The sequence below is a fragment of the Zonotrichia leucophrys genome, chromosome 2 (assembly GCF_028769735.1).
Source record: "Zonotrichia leucophrys gambelii isolate GWCS_2022_RI chromosome 2, RI_Zleu_2.0, whole genome shotgun sequence".
Lineage (NCBI taxonomy): Eukaryota > Metazoa > Chordata > Aves > Passeriformes > Passerellidae > Zonotrichia > Zonotrichia leucophrys.
This window is the reverse complement of record NC_088171.1, coordinates 26229535-26247227: the sequence shown is the minus strand read 5'-3', so window position 1 is coordinate 26247227 and position 17693 is coordinate 26229535. Positions and strand designations below refer to the sequence as shown.

Below are 17693 nucleotides of genomic sequence, written 5' to 3'. Positions count from 1 at the left end.
AGGAAGCTCAGTTGAGCAGCGGAGCAGTGAAATCGCAGCAGAAATGGCCGGGTGATTAGCAACTTCGTCTAGGCGTATCTTTGTGGACTCGGTACTCCTGTCTTTCAGCCGTAGCCTTAAAACCAACTAAACCACCAGCTACCCCACCCCACTTCATCCTTTCTTTCTTTGCTTGCAGATATATGCTTTGGTAGGGGTGTCTGTGCACTCAGGCAAGCTGGGCACAGGGATCCCTCTGCCCGGGCTGATCTGGGGGGCAAGTCGGGGCAGGTGGGGATCCGCTAAGGTGAAGAGAAATAGGAGCCAGGCGGGCGTTTTGTGGCTTTTACTCTATATATGAAAGAAGACAAAAACATACAAAGTATATGTACAACTAAAATTCAACAATATATACAGAAAGGTTGCTCGGGGAAAGGTCCCTCTCGCTCAGTGGTTGAGGCTGCCGCCGGGCAGCGCTGAACCGCCCTTCCCCAGCCCGCGGCGGCGCGCCTGGCTCCGGGTCCGGCCGCGAATCCCTCGCTCTGTCTTTCCTGCTCGTCTCCGGGAGTCCGTCCGGCTGTGTGCGGTGCGGGGCTGTGCGGGTGAGGGGGCTCTTCGGGTGAGAGACGGTGGTTTCTTCTGAGCCGCAGCCCATTACATTTTGAGAAAGCATGCAGATTTTGCTTCGTGGTAATGTTCCAATCTTACAGTATATTTGCATTTTTTTCAACCAGTTCTCCTTTTCCACTCCCCAATCTTAATTTTTTTAAAAAATCACTTCTTCTGTCTTTTAATCCTTTCCCCAGTTCGGATTTGGTGAATAAAAATGAAGGAGCTTTGACTAGTCTCTCTTTCATCATGTAATGTCTTTAGCTCATTAAACAAGTAAAAACGGCTGCCATGGTAGATTCAGGTTCTTGTGGGCAAAGTCTGTAAAAAGTTTGTTTTGACGTATACTCCACAGAGAAAGAGGCTGGTGCCTTGGAGTCCAAAGGAAAATATCCTAAAGAGAAGTGTCTTCTGTGCGCCAGAATGAAAATTGTGTCTTTCTGTTCAAGATCAATCGCTGAGGTTACTTAAAAAAAAAAAAAAATAAAGCCACTCTGTCTCTTTGCCGCATCTACAAGTTCACACAGAGCCTGTTAGCTGGCACGGCTTGGCAAAGCAGGGGAACTTCTTGCCATGTCGAGACGAGGCGTTCTTGGGAGATTATTTCTCTTGGACAATTCACATCATTTGTGGTCTCTGCATTGTGTCTTGATGTGGAGAAGAATACCAGTGAGAATAGCCAGGCATGTAGCTGTTTGGAGGCATATTGACTCCCTTGGCAGAGGCTGAAACGTCCCAGACTGGAGGCAGAGCGGGAGAGCGAGGGGAGAGGGCAGCGGAGCCGGGCAGAGGGTCGCTCTCGTGGGGGTTACTGCCCTGCTTCAGCAGCTTCTTGAATTTGGAGCGCTTGTTCTGAAACCAGATCTTCACCTGTAAACCGAAACGCATCAGATATTAGATATTAGGCTGCCGTCAGCGCCCAGGGCACGGCAGGGAGGACCCTGGGGGCCGGGGGTCTAATCGGGAGAAAGTCTTGAGGGCACACGCCACTCGGGTGTGGAGCTGGCGATGGGAGAGGGGAAGGAGGGGTAGCTGCGGCTGCTCCCGGGCTTTGGATGCAGCTGGAGAGAACAGGGGAGGCAGAGCAGAGCTGGAAAGCGAGAGGGATGCAGGTTTTAACCTGGGATGTTGTTTTCCCTAGCAGGCCACGTTGTTGTTTCCCTGAGCAGACCACATGCTCTGAGGTGTCCCGTTTTAGCACCTCATTCAGAATTTTGGAGGTCATTTGATCGTTCGGGCAAACTGTTGTCAAACATGGGCAATCATATGATTTTGTGCCAGGAGACAAGAGCCAATAGACAAAGGGCATCTTACAAAGAAATTGTGCTTCTGAAATCCTCACGATCAGATCAAGCAGTCCATGCTGATGTGGCAGGGGAGGAGGCATAATAGAACGAGGATTGTGGCTTTATATTAAAATGGATTAGTAAAGAAAGAATATTTTTATTTTCTCTATGAGTAATAGTATATCAATATTGTTTTGGGTCTCATTCTGCTCCTAACCCAGCAGAACTCCCGAGGAGGGAGCCTGCACTCGACAAGGTGTGCAAGGATCAGGCCCACCGGCAGGTCAGAATTATCATAGCAATTATATATAGGTAAAGACATGTATACAGAATGTAATTTTTTTAAATCAATCAAACAGAAAACAATTTCCCCATGCGTATTTGACCTCTTAAACTTTGCAATCATAATGTATGGGGATAAGCAGGGGTTCTTCTCTAGCTGCAAGATCAGGATCGGGCCCCTAAAAAAAAATCTATGCATACGAGCAAGAAAGAGAGACAACAGTGAGACAGAGCGTGCATGCTGAGGATACTAAAATCCCATTTGCAAAACCATCAGGCCCATTCCCATTATTAATGTTTGCTCCGTATTTAAAAATCGCTGTCTGTAAGAGACTGTTACCAATGACATTGATAAAATCCTGAAGTTATTTGCTAGGCTCATAGATTCACATGATAACATTTTGCCCGGATTGATCCCATCTATCCATGCTCTTCTCCACAAACCCCAGCCTGGTAAGCCTGTAATGCCTCGTATGTCTTTCAAGCTTAAATTAGCAGAATGGCACAGCTACTCCAACCACACTTAACTATGGCTTAACCTGCCATAATTTTGTACACGGCTGTCTTTGATCTTCAGATCTATTATCACCTTCCGTACATTTTGCCCAAGGCTAACCACTGCATTTGCGTTAGTCATCCAGGGTGAATTAACTATTGATTTAACAGGTATTTCCTAACGCGTTCCTGCTTCCCCTCTACCTATAAACGTTGCGAGGAGGCAGCTTTGCTTTCAGCTCTACCTCAGGCCCAGCGATTCCTTGCCTTTGTTTTGTTCTCCTTTTCACAGCTGGGCAATTGCATCCCAGTGCCGGAATTATCTGAAAATACAGGCAATTTTAAAATATCATGTGTGGCATCAAAAGGGAGCGCTTGCTCGCAGCCGGCTGAGGGAAGGGCGCTTTCAGCTCTCTCTGCCCGATCTCTGCCGCGCGTTAGGTGAGTCCCAGCGTGCAGAGATGGGAGCCGTGTGCTTTACCTTTTCTACCGTTCCCGACAGAGGCCAAAATGTTTAGGGAGCATCATACTTTGCTTGGCCTTTGTTGCTCGAGCAGGGTTTCGGTGATTTGGAATTCCCAGTAATTACCTGTGTCTGGGTAAGTCCTAATGAAGCTGCCAGTTCAGCTCTCTCTGGAAGTGCCAGGTACTGAGTCTGCTGAAAGCGATGATTTAAAGCCTGGAGTTGTAGACTAGAGTAAATGGTTCGAGGCTTCCGAATCTTTTTCCCTTTTCCATTAAATCTGATTTCACCGTTTTCAATCACTGTGGTTTTTTGCTGATCTGCAAGCAAAACAACACAGCTGAAACATCACCCTCCTTAGCTGTTAAACGCGGGTATTTTGGCTGCCACGGCTCCTGAAAACGCCAAAGCCCGTCCCGACGCCTGTTTAACCCCACGGCGCAGGCACAGGCTGCCGCTCGGGAGCTACCGGGAGAAAAATCAGCTGTCCGGGCATGGTGGGCACGCTCTCCTTCTTCCCGGGAAGAAAAACAAACAAAAAAAAAAAAACATTTTTTAAAATTTAAAGTGCAGCGCTGGCTTTGCGAAGGTATGCCTCGTTCCAGGGCCATCCAGGTTTTACTCGGCTAATTGACTTCGCGTCGCCAGCTCGGTGGTCAGTGAATCACCAGTCCGAGACTTTTAACAATGCTTTCCCCCCCCCCCCCCTCGCACCCCTCCCGTGCCCCTCTGGATGGATACGTACGTCTCCCTGCAAAAAAAGAAATACATAAATCAGACGGCCCCCGAGCGGAATGCGACCCGCTCGCCTGGAAACTTTCACTCCTCAGGTGTTAGCAGGAATTTTGCCTAAAGCCGGTCCCGCCGTAACAAAGGAGCGCCGAGCGCAGCCCCTCGCCGCCGGCCACGGGGAGCGGGGAAGGCGCCGGTGGCAGCGCCACGGTAGCGCCGGCAGCCGCCCGAGGCGCGGAGGGAGCGCGGCGGCCCCGCCGCCGGTACCGCGGCACAGGCCCGGGAGGGGCAGAGGGAACGGGCACCCCCCGCCGCTCCTCCCGCCGTCCGCGCACCCGGGGCTGGCGCCTGCCTCGGCGGGAGCGGGGGCACGGCGGGGGTCGTTCTGCAGGTGCCCGGAGGGGGGGCCGGGAAGACGCCCGGGGATGGAGGGAGCGGGGGGAGAAGCTGGCAGCGGGTTCGGGAAGCGGTGCCGGCTCACCTGCGTCGTCCGCCCGCGTCTGGCTGGCCGAGCTGCTGTTGTGGTAGGACTGGAGGTAAGGGCTGTGCTGCGAGTGGCTCACGTAGGGGTAGGCGGCCAGCGAGCGGTGGTTGTAGGAGCCGGCGCTGCCGGAGTAGGGCGAGCTGTGGTGGTGATGCTGGTGGTGCGGGTGCGAGCCGGCGGCGGAGTGCAGGCAGTGCAGCGGGTAGTGGGCTCCGGCCATCGCCGGCGAGCTCTGCTGGGAGTGGGGCGGCGGCGGCGGCTGCGGCGGCGGCGGCTGCTGCTGCCCGAACTCCATGAAGGCGGATTTGGAGGAGTCTTGCGCGTCCAGCCCGTCAGCCATCGTAGTCATGGTCATCATCAAAGTTTGGGAGGGAGAGCGCGGTGCTCCCCGGCTCGCCCCCCGCGCTCTGCCTCCTCTCTGCCCAGCCACCGCCGCTCCCCTTACCCGCCGCGGCACCGCTGGAGAGGCGGCGGTGATTTAATTTAATTTCTTTTCTTTTTTTTTTTTTTTTTCTTTTCCGCCTTTTTTTTTTTCCTTCCCCCCCTCCTCTCCAAGGAGCCGTTGTGCGAGGGGCCTCGTTCACTGAGGGAGGGGAGGAAGGGGAGGGCGGTGTGCGGGGTGTGTGAAGGGGGAGGGCGGGCTACTCCCGCCGCTTTTTTGCGCCGCTCTTTTCCCTCATCCCCCCGGCGCGTGGGGTGGGTGTTGTTTTTTTGGTTTTTTTTTTAAGGTTTTTTTTTTCTTTCCTGGAGGGGGGGGGCGTGGAGGGGGGGGGCAGTTTGAGGTGGGAGCCGGGAAAGTTGGGGCTCCGGCGCTCCGACTCCAAGGGCAGGGACGCGCACGAGTCGAATGGTTCGGCTCCGGAGGGCAGCGCCTCCCTCATTGGTCACTCGGCCCCCTGACGTCATAGCCGGCAGCGCGCGCGGAGCCCGCGCCCGCCCCCCTCGCGCGCCCCCCCCCCCAAGAGCCGCGCGCGTTGCGCGCCCCGCGCGGGAGGGGAGGGGGGGGGAGCGCCCGTGCCCATCCCCCAAACCCCCAACCCCCAAACCCCAAATCCCAAACCCCGAACTCCGCATCCCCCCCGCGCACCAACCCCGCATCCCCCCGCACACCAACCCCGCATCCCCCGGCGCACCAACCCTGCCATCCCACACCTCCCCCCCGCCGCCTCCTTGCGCGGTATTTTCGCCGCGGCGAAGCGACGCGCAGCGCATTTTCCCCCGCTGAACGCAGCAGCAGCAGCGGCAGCAGCTCCCGTAATGGCTTTCAAATATATGCAAATGGCTACGTGCGGTTGGCGGTTTTGGCAAAAAGCTTGATTAGGATATAAACGACCCAAGGAAAAAAAAAGTGCCTGCGCCCTAAATTTGTCTTTAGATTACAATTCCAGTTGATTTTATTTTATTGTCAACATTGTTAATGATAAAAATAGAGTCGTTTTACAGTTATTTTTACTTTCTGGAAGGAGGCAATTAGACTTCTAATCAGGAATACACAAAAATCTCCCATGATTAACTGCAGTACTTTGTTCAAATTGCTGCTATAAAATTCAGAACAATTTGCCTGTAATGATTATGGACTGGGTTTATTTTGGGAGGTGGAATAAAAGTGGATATAGCATAAATTATCCTCTAATTATACACCAGTGTCGCCTCAATTATCCTCTTATCAAAATGGTTGTCTAACTGCCGCATTTAGTTTCAATTCTCTCCTTTTTTCTATAAAAAGAACTTCATACCTTGTTATTATTAATCCATTTATTATTTGCAAGGGGATTTATATCCGAACATCCAGGTGGTATTACCACTTCTCTTTCAAAGATGGACTAGGGAAAGACATTAAGTTTGATCCAGCACGGCGGAGGATCTCTCTCTCTCTCCTCTCTCTCCCCCCTCTCTCTCACCCCCTCTCTCTCTTTTTTCCCCCCTTTCCCTCGCTTAAATCTCCTCGCGTCCAGCTAAGCATGAACTCCAGAGACAGACCCCACCGGAGAGGACTGAGGTAGGAAGGACCCTGCGGAACTCGCTAAGCCTAAAGAAATCCGAAAGTTGTTCTAGATGGGGAAAGGGGCTGGAGGCTTCGGGCTTTGAAAGTCAACACCGGCACCAGCAGCCGCTGCTTCCAAAACCTCGCGCAGCCCAGAGACGTCCCCAGACCGATCCCAGGTCTTGACACTGGCTCTCAATGCGACATTCCCTGAGGATTGGTTTTCAGATTCTGCAGATGTTTATATATATATATATATATATATATATATATATATATATATATCTCTAATATATATTTTTTTTAACGTGTCGCTTGTGGAAGTACTTAGAGGGGTTCAATTTTTCTTTCTGGGATTTTTTTCTCTTTTTCATTTTTTCCTTTATCTTGGAGTTGTGCTTGCCCACAGCCCGATTATTAGCTCTGGGAAGCCGAAGGATGCGAGCCCCCTCTTCGCATACCGTTGGGGAGGGGGGGAAGAGGGGGAAGGAGGATGCCAAGCGATGCTCTGTCGGTGGAAGGGCATAACCCGTAGTGTCTCTGCGCTTGTAGTTCATATGGCTTGTTTCAGGGGGGCATGGGGGAGGCATGTCTTTTTTTCCTGTGTGGCTGGGATGTTCTGAGCCCCCTTAGCCACCCTCTCATCGTTGTTTCACTTCTTGAGCCCTCGGAGTCGGTTCAGTAACTCTGAATGCAGTTGTAAGTGTCTTGCCTTGTTCTCCGGCTCTTAACAAGGGTTCCACTTTAACACGCGAAAGGGTAACCCGATCCAGGCGTTTACAAATCTACAATGAATAAAAATATAGAGAAAAGGGGACGAGAAAGGAAAGAATTCCTACTGAGACTCTTTATTCATAGGTGTAGGTAATGTACTCAACAGGAACAGGTACATTTGGCAGTTTTATTGCTTTATACCCTCCAGCTTGCTGTTAACATCATGAAGGCGTTTTTTCGCAGGTGCACATACTAGCATTTTCTCCAGCAGCAAGAGCATGCATAACAAAAGATGTCAGAAAATAGGCTGGGGAGTGTTTGCAACACGTTGTTTTCTTGTTTCGAAATAATTCCTGCCTCGTAATGGATGCTAACCCCGGAATGGGGGAAAGTTGGGCAGGAGAGGAAATCGCTTTGAAATAATACCTATATGCTGCCTTGGCGGAGGGAATAAGGCGTCTGAGTGAGACAAAAAGGAGAAGAAGAAAAGACAGGGAGAATCTGCGGGAACCGCTTCCTGCCATAGGCAGCAAACGGAGTTGCTTGTGCATCCATCTCTCGTTCAGCCCAGCTGACGGACGAGATGCGGTGGGGCGAGCGGGACGAGCAGCGGCTCCGGATGTGGCCCGGGGGGATGCGGAGCTCCCGCCGAGTCCTCGGTGGGCGCCGGCAGGAGGGAAGAGCTGCCAACCCGGCGCTGCTCTTCCCCCGCGCTGCTCACACATCCCCGTCTGTCGTCAAGACTGTTGACTCCGTCCAACCTCACACCGATAATTTTGCTCAATTTAATTAGGCCCACCGGGGGTCGCGGGGGGCGTGGGGGTGGAGTGGGGAGCAATAGGGACCCGAGCCGTGCCCCGGCAGAAGCGGCAGCTGCAGGGATATTTCTTTTCCCAGGTTCAGGTGCTGAGCCCGCGTTCTGGAGGGGGATGCCAGGGCACAGGGAGGTCCCTCCCGCTGGGGACACTGGGCTGCCGGGCACTGCTCCTCCCCGGCTCCCATTTGCGCGCAGCCGAGCTCCGTCATCGGCCTCTTTCTGGAGAAATTAGACCTGAATCAATAGCTTTGGACGCATCAGAACAGCGGAGTGTCCATTTCCCAGGGTGGGTGACTCGTGAAAAAGGGGTGGGGACGGGCACCCCACACCTCCTAGTCCCCTTGCCCTGAAGTGTCTCCGAAAGTGAGCGGGCAGAAGTCACGAGTGAGGGGCGGGAGCCCACGAGGGGAGCTGCCTTGCTCAGCTGAGCTTCCCGGGAGCCGCGAGGGGCCGGGCGGGCAGGGAGCCTGGCTGGATGGGGCAACGTGCCAGTTAGGGGGAGGCTGGGCACTGTCCCGGGCCGGGAGCCCCTGCACGGCCTCCGTGAGCACAGGTCCGTCCCTGGGAAAAGGCAGCAGGAATTACCCGCATGCCACCCCTCTTCCCGGCTTTCCCGCTCTTTCCGGGGCCAAGCCGGGCTCCCGGAGGTCTGGGCTGCAGCCCTGCTCGGGGGTGATGGGGATATGCCCTGTGCACTGTTCTGCGCTCTACTCCCTCCATACCCTCGGGCCCTGCCCGCGCCTCCCTGGCGGCCTTCTCCTCTCCCCACCCCGCGGTGTAATATTCCCGGAGAATGCTCTCCGCAAGTCACTCTCGCTCGTATGGAGAGCAAGGAGGCCTTTGCATCCCGAGCGGGATTAGGGCCGGTATCTCTGCACGCCCGGGCTGGCTGAGAGCCGCGGGGTCAATGCTACGCTCCCTTTCCTTCTCCCCGCCGTCCTCCCCTGCTCCGCTGTCGGGCACCACGCACGGGCTCCCTGTGCCCCAGGACGGGGTGACTTCGTGCGACAGGTCTTTGGTGTCACCTTAAACCGCGCCGCTTTAATGATGTTTGTGGGTAATACTTTCAAAGGGCCAAAGCGTGTTTGCGTGGTTTGAGGTCACATTTCTGAGTCGAAAGATGTCACACAACAGACACAACAGCTAGAAGGAGCTGACAAACAACAGGAAACGGGGTGCTATTTTTAGGGTGTAATAGGAAGTTAATGTAAGCGGTCAGAAGCTTCCTATATGCCTCCGAGCACCTTCTGTTCCATTCATTCATTCATCCATTCATTCATTCATGCGTTCAACAACAACAACAGGGGAAAACAAACATTCCCGTTCCGTTTCTCATCCCATCCCTGTCGGGAAGTCCTGCTGAGGCGTTTGCAAGGGTGGGCTCTGCAAGCGGAGTCCCTCTTTCGGGTTTTATCTTGTTTTGTGGTTCGTGGGGAGGGGTGCGATAGCTGACGGCGTTCCCCAGGCGAGGTTCCTCAGAAGGAGTGTGCTCTGGGATTATATATCCCCTCTCCCCAATTCACACCAGAGTCCAGGAGAGTGCTTTCTGTCTCACACCGGTCAGAGGAGCTGGGAAGGTCCCAGATAAACTTATTTCAGGAATTACGTAGGTTCGTGTGTTTTTGCGTGAGAAGCCCATGTACCCGCGTGAAGCAGATCTTGCAACAGGATTTTTTTTTAAGTGGCAGAGAAATGCCGGGTGGGGCGGGGGGGACGGGAGGGAGGGGAAAAGGCAAAGATTAGATTAGTGAGGGATCGCCTGTTTTTTTAGCAACAGTACGGAATCCACAAAACATTCGAAGGTGCTCGGGGAAGAGCGGAGGTCTCCGGCAGAGCAGTATGTGGAAAATCTCGAGGGAAGCGGAAAGCCAGAAAATATTCCGGCTGGCAGCGATCTGCTCCAGATGCGTTTTTGCGGAGAGGCTCCCTCCGCGGACGCACGGGACTTTCCCCGCAGGAGCGCTCCGCGGGTGTCCGCGGCCACAGCACGCTGATGTGAGAGCAGCTGCCCGGCACGGCTCGGCAGCCGCTGTCCTGCCCTGGCAGCGCAGCTTCGCCCGCTGTATTTACAGCTCCCAGAAGCTCAGCAAAATAGCTCTCCTTGCATCTGCCGATGATATTTTTTTCTCCCGGCCTCTCAAGCCTGTTTACCCCAAAACACAGGTCCTCCTCTCCTTCTGCTAGTATGTCATATTGTCCTGATAGCAGCTGAACGGTGAGGAAAGGCACCGGCAAGAGGAGTTCACCTCCTCACGCTGGAAGAGATTCATTTTAAGGAGAGACTGCGGATTTTTAGCGCTGCCAGCGCGAGAGCAAGAGCGGAGCGGAGGCTCCTCTGGATTTCAACCCACTAACATTATAACAGACAGGCAGGCGTCAACGGCTTTCCATACCGCGAGTGTGAAGGAAGTGGCAGGGAAGCGGAGGGGGGGTAAACCCCAGCCCAGCCTTGCAGATGGATCACACACGCCGCTTTCTATATTGTAGCCTGGGTCAAAATAATAGGAGTCAGAAGGGGAAAGATCCAGAGGGAACCAGCCACTGTCTCTTGTACAGATTTGTAGCGAAGCCTTAGCTGTGATTAAAACCTTACAGATAGATTCATTCAATGTGTGGCTCCGTAGAGAGTCGCAGATTGGGGCTTTTTGTTTGGTTAATGTTTTGTTGTGTTGTCGTCGTTGGTTGTTGTCCCTGATGGGGGGTATGTGTATGTGGGGGGGTGTATACCTGCTTTAAAATGCAATTAGGTTTCAAGCGAGTGGCTGCTCAGCTGGAGGAGGGAACCCCCGCGGAGGCCCCGGCCGCCCGCCTCTCCCGCACCTGGTCAGGTGTGCAGCCACACCGCCTTCAGTGAAACCCGCGGACAGCTCTCTCCCCTCTGCCCGCACGGCAATCCTGCTCTGGGCATAGGTGATCCCCGTCGAGAGACCGAGCGGGGGCCGTGCCTCCTTCGCCCCTCCGCCGGGACCCTTACGTGGCAGCGGCGTGGGGGGATCTTCCCCTGCGAGGGCCAGGGACCTCCCCGAACGCAGCCGCAGGTTTGCAGACCGCCGCCTGCGAGGCTTTCACTTGGCAGGCGTCCCCGCCTGCCCGGGTGCTGCTGAAGCAGATGTTTGTTTTAGCGGGGACTTATGTTGTTTTGTTTTCTTTTCAAATGAAAGAAAAAAAACCCCAACAACAATTAAATAAAAAACTTTTATCTGGCAGAACAAGATGAAATGCAATTAAAAAATAAAAACAAAACAAAACAAAAAACCCAAGCCACCACCGCTCTTAAGTGCCCATCTTGGAAGGGCTCAGAGGAGCATGGAAACTCGCGGCTCTCTTAAGTCATCAGAGAGGCTGCAATTTCTCCTGCGGTAGCGGCCAGTCTCAGCCCCGAGCCAAGCGCCGCGCCGAGCCCTCCCGAGCCCAGACACGCCGGATTCAGCCTCGGCTCCCACGGCCACTCGTGAGCTGAGCCGGTGACACCAGCGGGGAACGTGTCACCCCGGCTGCGCTCTGCAAGTCTCGGATTCCGGCGAGAGAAAGCAGAGGCTTTAATTACGGCAAACGAGCGCGGTGTCCTCTCTCTTCAGTCTCTTTGCCTTCGTTTATTTTTAGTACACTTCAAATGTCTACACATTTCCCTTGTTGAGATCACTGCAATTATTTACTCTGCCTTTAGGGATGCATTTACCCAAGCAATGAATGGAAATGTAGTAAACACTGCGCAAAGTCAATGCAGTTATTGAGGTTTATTTATTAGGAAAAGAAGTAAATATCTCGGCTTTACTTGTTTCTTCGGGCAGACACGTTATCTAGAGTAGATTGCAAGGAGAGTTCTTCACTTATTCCCGTGTAATGAGCCTGCTTTATACGTTTATCTCGTATCTATATCTAGCTACAGCCACTTTTGTCAGGGTCTCAGCGGACTATAAAAACAAATCTAAAAGTTAATTTAGAAGGATAATCCGGAGGGATGCATTATCTGATCTCTCCATAGAAACTTAGCTAGGTAAGGTCCCGTATCTGAAAGCGTAAAGAGATACATACAAACAGAGCATCGCCTCCAGCAACCTGGATCCCGCCCGCATCTACCGTCCGGAGCGGGAAAGCTCCTGACACTGAGAGAGCGGTTTCACTGGCAGAGTGAAACTGCTTTGCCGGACTGACTGGTCCTAGTGTGACCACGGCGTTATCCTCCACACCGCAAGAATTATTATTATATTTCGCGAGTTGAGACCGTCACCTTTCTCCACCTGCGTGCCCTGACCCCTCTCTCCCCGGCCATCTCTGTCACGGAAAAAAGACAGGAGGAAGGGACGCGGGGGGACGTGGGCGGTTGGAGGGCGTTAGGGATCTGCGGCGTGAGGCGCGGGAGGTATTCCGGGTTTCTGACAGCTGGATCTGAAACAAATCAGATCTGGATTATCTTGCCTGTTTTGTGAATTGTCTGCATTTGAGCAAGCAGCCCTCACCCACTCCGCTTCTGGCAGGTTTTGTTACACGTGCCTCTATAAATATATTACCCCAACCCTCTTTCCTCGTTGGAGATCTCTGTTTAACAAAACAGAAAACAGAACGAGGAGAAGCGATTTTCCTTTTTAAATGAAGACATTTATAAGTAACCTAATTTCGTATCGTGGAAGTAAATTTCATGCTAGGATATATTTTCCACAACATGTAATCTTTTACAGCCGGAAGACATTTAATTAAAGCCATATTCGGAGAAGTACGGCTTCAAAGCAGTCAGACGACCACATACCTCATTCATATTCAGGATCCGTGCGCGAATTCATATTGTTCTAACGTGGGACATCGCCCCTACGGCATAACTCTGCAAGGCCTGGGCAGTATGAGAGATAACACAAAGGAGGGCAGGCACGGAACAGCACGGGCGCGCTTTACCAGGCACAGAGGTGTCTGTTTAACCCAAACACCACCGCTTCCTGCTTCTCAGCTCTCCACATTGGGTCGGAGGAACTCCCAGCAATTCACATGCACTAGCTGGGGGCTGGGAGGAGAGGGAAAAGTCCCCCGAGGATGAGCCGGGGTTAAGCATCCCGAGTTGGGTGCTCCCACTTGGTTTCCACACGCTGCTGCCCACTTCATGTCGCCATGGGAAATACGTGTGTGGGACAAGGTTTGCTCACACACTTTGCCACCTCCACAGACTAAGGCCGGGGATCTTGTGGCAGCCCCATTTCCCAGCATTTCGGGCTGATCGGGAAGCGGTCATGCAGACTCACACACCCTACGGCCAAAGGGGGGTCTGTGGAGAGAGAGGGGATGGCGCCCTGCCGGCACTGCTCACAGACATCTGTGAACTTTTTATCGCGCTCACACCGTCTGAAGGACAAACACACTCTCTGTTCAAGTTTGTGCCCAATCTCCTGCTCGACTGGTGAGTTACTCAGATGGAGATCAGGGGCCCTCGAGAAATGGGGGTGAAGGAAGGGAATAGCCTAGGCCCGAGATGAGAGCGGGGTTCAGCCGGACATCCCGGGGCTCAGGTGCCACTGTCCCTGTCCTTCCCGGCTCCGTACATGGGACACTAGCTCTTTCGTTGAAATCACTGGTAAAACTGCCCTGAATTCGGGAGAAGGGAATCGCCCCCGCCTCCCTTGCACAGTTTCTCTATGGTAACTTTTGCCGAAGCGGGTGCTTGCTGCCTCCCGCCTCTCCCTTGCCATTCCCGGGGCCGCTGGTGCGAAAGGCTGGTTCTAGGGGAGCCGAGGCACTTGTGTGCTCCGGGGTCGTGTCAGCAAGCACTTTTGTTTTCTTCTCGAAAGGGATGGCAAAATGCTTCCAATGAAGCGGGGAAAAGCGAAGCGAAATAAACCCACAACAATTTTCCCCCCTAAATAAATCATCTCCCTGTCCAGCCCGAAGCAAAATAAACCCGCAGCAAAACGAGTCGCCCCCGCGGCTGCCCTGCCTCGAGTCGGGGCTGCTTCGTTTCAGGGGTGATAAAATTCAGCAGCGAAATCAAATCAGAAAGGTTCTGGTTAGTTTCCTTGTAGTGGTAATTAAAAGTATTAATTGGTTGTGTCGACAGCTTAAAAAGACAGGTGTTGCTAAAAAAGCGCCATTAATCTTCCAGTCATTGCCAAGCGGCGATGGGAACGGGACTGGGAGAAGGAGCCGATTGTTTACGAGGGTCTTTCAAGGTTTAAGAATGGAGATTATAATAATACTACTGCTAATCGGACGACTTTCTCCATTCCTTTGAAAAATGAAAATAAATCAAATGGCCTGCCTGCAGCCCTCAGCTAGAGCAGAGCAGGAAGTCTCTCACGGACTTCGACCAGTTTAAGATATTTTAACGTTAATTTTTGGTGCATATATATACGATTAAAAGTGGGGACAATTATTCATTCTTCCTGTCTTCGGATTTTTTTTTTTTGTCAAGTGACCTGTGGCCCGTGAATAAAATAAGTTTTACACAAGTTTTCGGCACAGCAATCTAAACTTCAAAGGCTCTGACTAGCTACTTTGTCCATTGGGCAAAGTAGGAGTCAGTGGCATTGCAGCCTAGGTGTGTAAAACTCCTAGGAAAGGAGTGAATCCAGGCCCCGGCATGAGACCCGAGGCCAGCTTCTCAAGTGGGTGTCTTGGGGGGTTGTTGGTTGGCTCCTTTGTGGTTTTGGTCCACACAGCCGCGGGTGGTGGGACCGAGCAAACCTCCCTGAGGCGAGAGAGCTGCGGGTGTGGCGGGGGAGCGGCTCCCCTTGTCCGTGTGCGCACGTCGGGCGAGCCCAGAGCCGCCCTTCGAAGGCGATGCCCGGGGCTTCGGCTGAGGCCTCCCCAGAGAGAAACCCGACTGCCCCTGCTGCCTCCAGGAGACGCGGGGCCCGGTGCCCTCCCTCTGCTCGAGGCAGCGTGGCCGAGAGCCGGCGCTGCGGGCCGGGCTGCCTGGGGCGCTCGGCGGGGCCCAGCGGCCTCCCCGCTCCGCCGCTCCCGCCGCACGTGACGCGGCGCGGAGCATGCGCGCGGCGGCGGCCCCGACGGCCGCGCCCGAGGACAGCCCCGAGCCCGAGGGCGGCCCCGAGCCCCCCGTTCCGCCGGGACCCCCGGGTCCCGGCCCGCAGCCTGGCCGCCAAGGCCTCGCGTCCTCACGCCGAGGAAAGCTCCGAGGCGGCGAAGCAGCCTCTGAAGCCGTCCCGCCCGACGGGTTGTTTTAAGTCCTCCCGATGGGGCTGTCCAACCCCTGCCCTCCTCTCGGTGTCTGCGGCGCTCGGGCCGTGCCGGTTCCGTTCTGCCGGGCCCTTCCTCTCCCCGGCCTGTGGCACCTCACGGCGTGCCCGTGTGCTTCTGTCCGCACCGCCCTGCTCTGCTCCCTGGGCAGGGCCGCGGGGTTCCCACCACAGCTTCGAGCACCGTGAACGCCCCCCACGCTCCTGCCTCAAACAGTCTCCGAGCGCCTCCGGTCCGCTCGCACGGGCTGTTCCCGCAGCCGTGTTTGTTACCAGGGCTCCTGTGGCGGCCGGGCAGAGCCGGCTCTCGCCGCTGGCACCCCGCGGGAAGGCGCCGGCGTTTGCGGGAGCTGCTGGGGCGAGGGCCGGGGATGAGCGGCCGGGGCAGCCCCCCAGCCCAGCACCCCGCTCCCACCGCAGCCTTCCTGACGGCTCCTGGGGCCGAACCCCCACGGAAAGCAAAGACAGCACACGCACAGCTTTTGCCTACTACGCATCGGTAATGACTTTCCCCCCTACTTGTTCTAAAAAAACAAAACACAGACTTACCTGAAGTGGTTTTTATTTTCACAACAAGGGATATTCCCTGCATTGCACACACACAAACGCATGCACACGCGCGCACACAAACACACAGGCACACACACACACATATTAACCAATAGAAAAGCCAGATATGAGGGTTTGATGCTCTGCTGTGACATGAATAATTGTTGCATCGTGTAACTTCCTACATCTTGGTTTTAATTTGCAGTGAACCAAACAAAGATATTTGCAATTTTTAAATAAGCACTCTATGTAATAAATGGGAACATTGTGCATGAATGCTGTTTCTTCCCCTTTTCTTTAGAAGACATTATTAGCTCTGACAGCATGCAGCTCAGGTTTGGAGGAGAGGATTTTGTAAAGGGATGATAGACAGGAAGGGCAGCAATCATGGGCTTCTTGGGCTAAAGCTTTTTTTCTTTTTTATCAGAATGTTCTGTTCGATGCCATTTATCCTTGATGATAGAAAATTGCTCTGTTGCCAGGACGCTGCTGCTGAAATAGAGGGCAGGAGCCACATTTCCATTTTGCAGCTTGAAAGCTATTCAAATGAATTTGCAGAAAGGGGGAAAAATCTAGAGATAAACAAATGAGAATAAATCGAGTTCCCCTTTCCTCTATTTTCTTTCTCTTTTTCTTCCCTTTTTTTTTTCTTTTTTTTTTTTTTGAGGTGTGTATGTGTGTACGTGTGAGGGACCTATTCATTTTCTACATAAGGATTTTAGTTCATCAGTGTTTGCAGCACCTGGAAAGTGCTCCAAATCAGGGAACACTTATTTTGCTGCTGTTCCCACCGCTGAACATATAAACATATTAGAGAAATTTACCTGTGTGTGTAGATATGCAGGCACCTAGGATTTCCTTACACGTGTGTATATACAGCCAGACCCAAAAATGCAGTGCTGTGTGTTCCTCTGCGTGGATACCAAAGCCATGCACGACCACCTTACAGTAAATGTGATTTCTCTCAGCATTTGTTTGTTGATTCTGGTGAAATACCTCGTTGTTGTAAAACAATTAAAATCTATGCTTAACTTATAGCACTGTCCTTCCATCATAGCTAATTGTGTGGGAAATCTTCATTTTCCCTCCTAGTCCATTTAGATATTTCCGGAGTCCCAAGGAGAAGTAATAACGCATCTGGCTATAATCCAGCACGCAGCCCAAGGGCTAATATTTAATCATTATTTTTAAATTAAGCATTGAATAAAATAAAGCCAGAAACATTATTTATAAATTGGAATGAATATAATGACAAGTAATTATGCTCTTCCTTCGCTGGTGATTCAAGGCTCAGCTCAGCTCCTCAGTTCAAATCCAAATAAATGAAACGTGTGAAGCCTGTTAAACACTTCCATTTCATTTACTTGTTCAGTCTGTAGGCTGCTGATGTGTCAGGCTGGAAATATTGGACATACCTTGACTGGGGCTGTAAAAACTCTCAGAGGTCTGAGAGCCCGCTTACCACAAAATAACTTTAAATGAATTCTAACTTCACTTCTCTGAGTAAAAGCCGGTGCCAGTGAGTCATGGGGTTGAGAGGATTATGCAGCCTTCCCTTAAATATAGGATTTTAAACGAGCATAATATGTTTGATGACATACTATATTTGATCACCTTGGGTTTTTTTCACTATGTCACTTCAACAGAGTTTCACCTCCTGTTAATCTATAATTAGCATGTTGGCTTCAAACATGATGTATTTTAAAGTGGCATCTTGTTAGATGTGGGTTCCCTTCTGCAAGGAAGAAAATTCTGGAAGTAGAAAAGAAACAAACAGGACTGAAAAAGGGGGATTGATTTATTGGCCTTGGCCAACAGCTTTTCCATAAGTGTCCAAGCAGTCAGGCATGTGACTTTACTATTGATTTTTAAATCTCCCTTCAGCTGAAAAGTTCAGCGCGCAAATAATAATAAACTCTAATCACTGCTGCTATTAGATTAGGCTAAACATGGGGATCCGCGGGACCGGCCGTGCCCAGCTCTTCCCCCGGCCCGGGGCAGCGCCGTGCCCCCCGTGCCGCGGGGCTCTGCGGCGGGACCCGGGGGCCGCATCCCCGCTCCGCTCCTGCCGAAGCCCGATCCGGGGGCGAGGGCACCGCGGGGCCCCGAGTGCGGCACCTC

The 17693-nt window shown here is 52.8% G+C and overlaps 1 protein-coding gene and 1 long non-coding RNA gene across 4 annotated transcripts in view; one reads left to right on the top strand and one right to left on the bottom strand.

Moving 5' to 3' along the window:
• The window catches only part of LOC135443754 (uncharacterized), a 76978-nt gene that overhangs the window by 2290 nt on the left and 56995 nt on the right, over positions 1–17693 (top strand). The window contains exon 1 of one of the 3 annotated variants that reach the window (XR_010439105.1): positions 6008–6329. The exons of the other annotated variants lie outside the window; for them this stretch is intronic. This is a non-coding gene — a long non-coding RNA (uncharacterized LOC135443754). Of the gene's footprint in view, positions 1–6007; positions 6330–17693 lie in introns of those variants that run through there. 3 annotated transcript variants of the gene reach the window in all.
• On the bottom strand, positions 356–5188 carry DLX6 (distal-less homeobox 6). Its single transcript, XM_064704353.1, has 3 exons — positions 4328–5188; positions 3241–3434; positions 356–1458 (listed from the first exon to the last, which is right to left on the bottom strand). The coding sequence occupies exons 1-3, from the start codon at positions 4686–4688 to the stop codon at positions 1207–1209; spliced, it is 807 nt and encodes a 268-aa protein (XP_064560423.1). The 5' UTR covers positions 4689–5188; the 3' UTR covers positions 356–1206.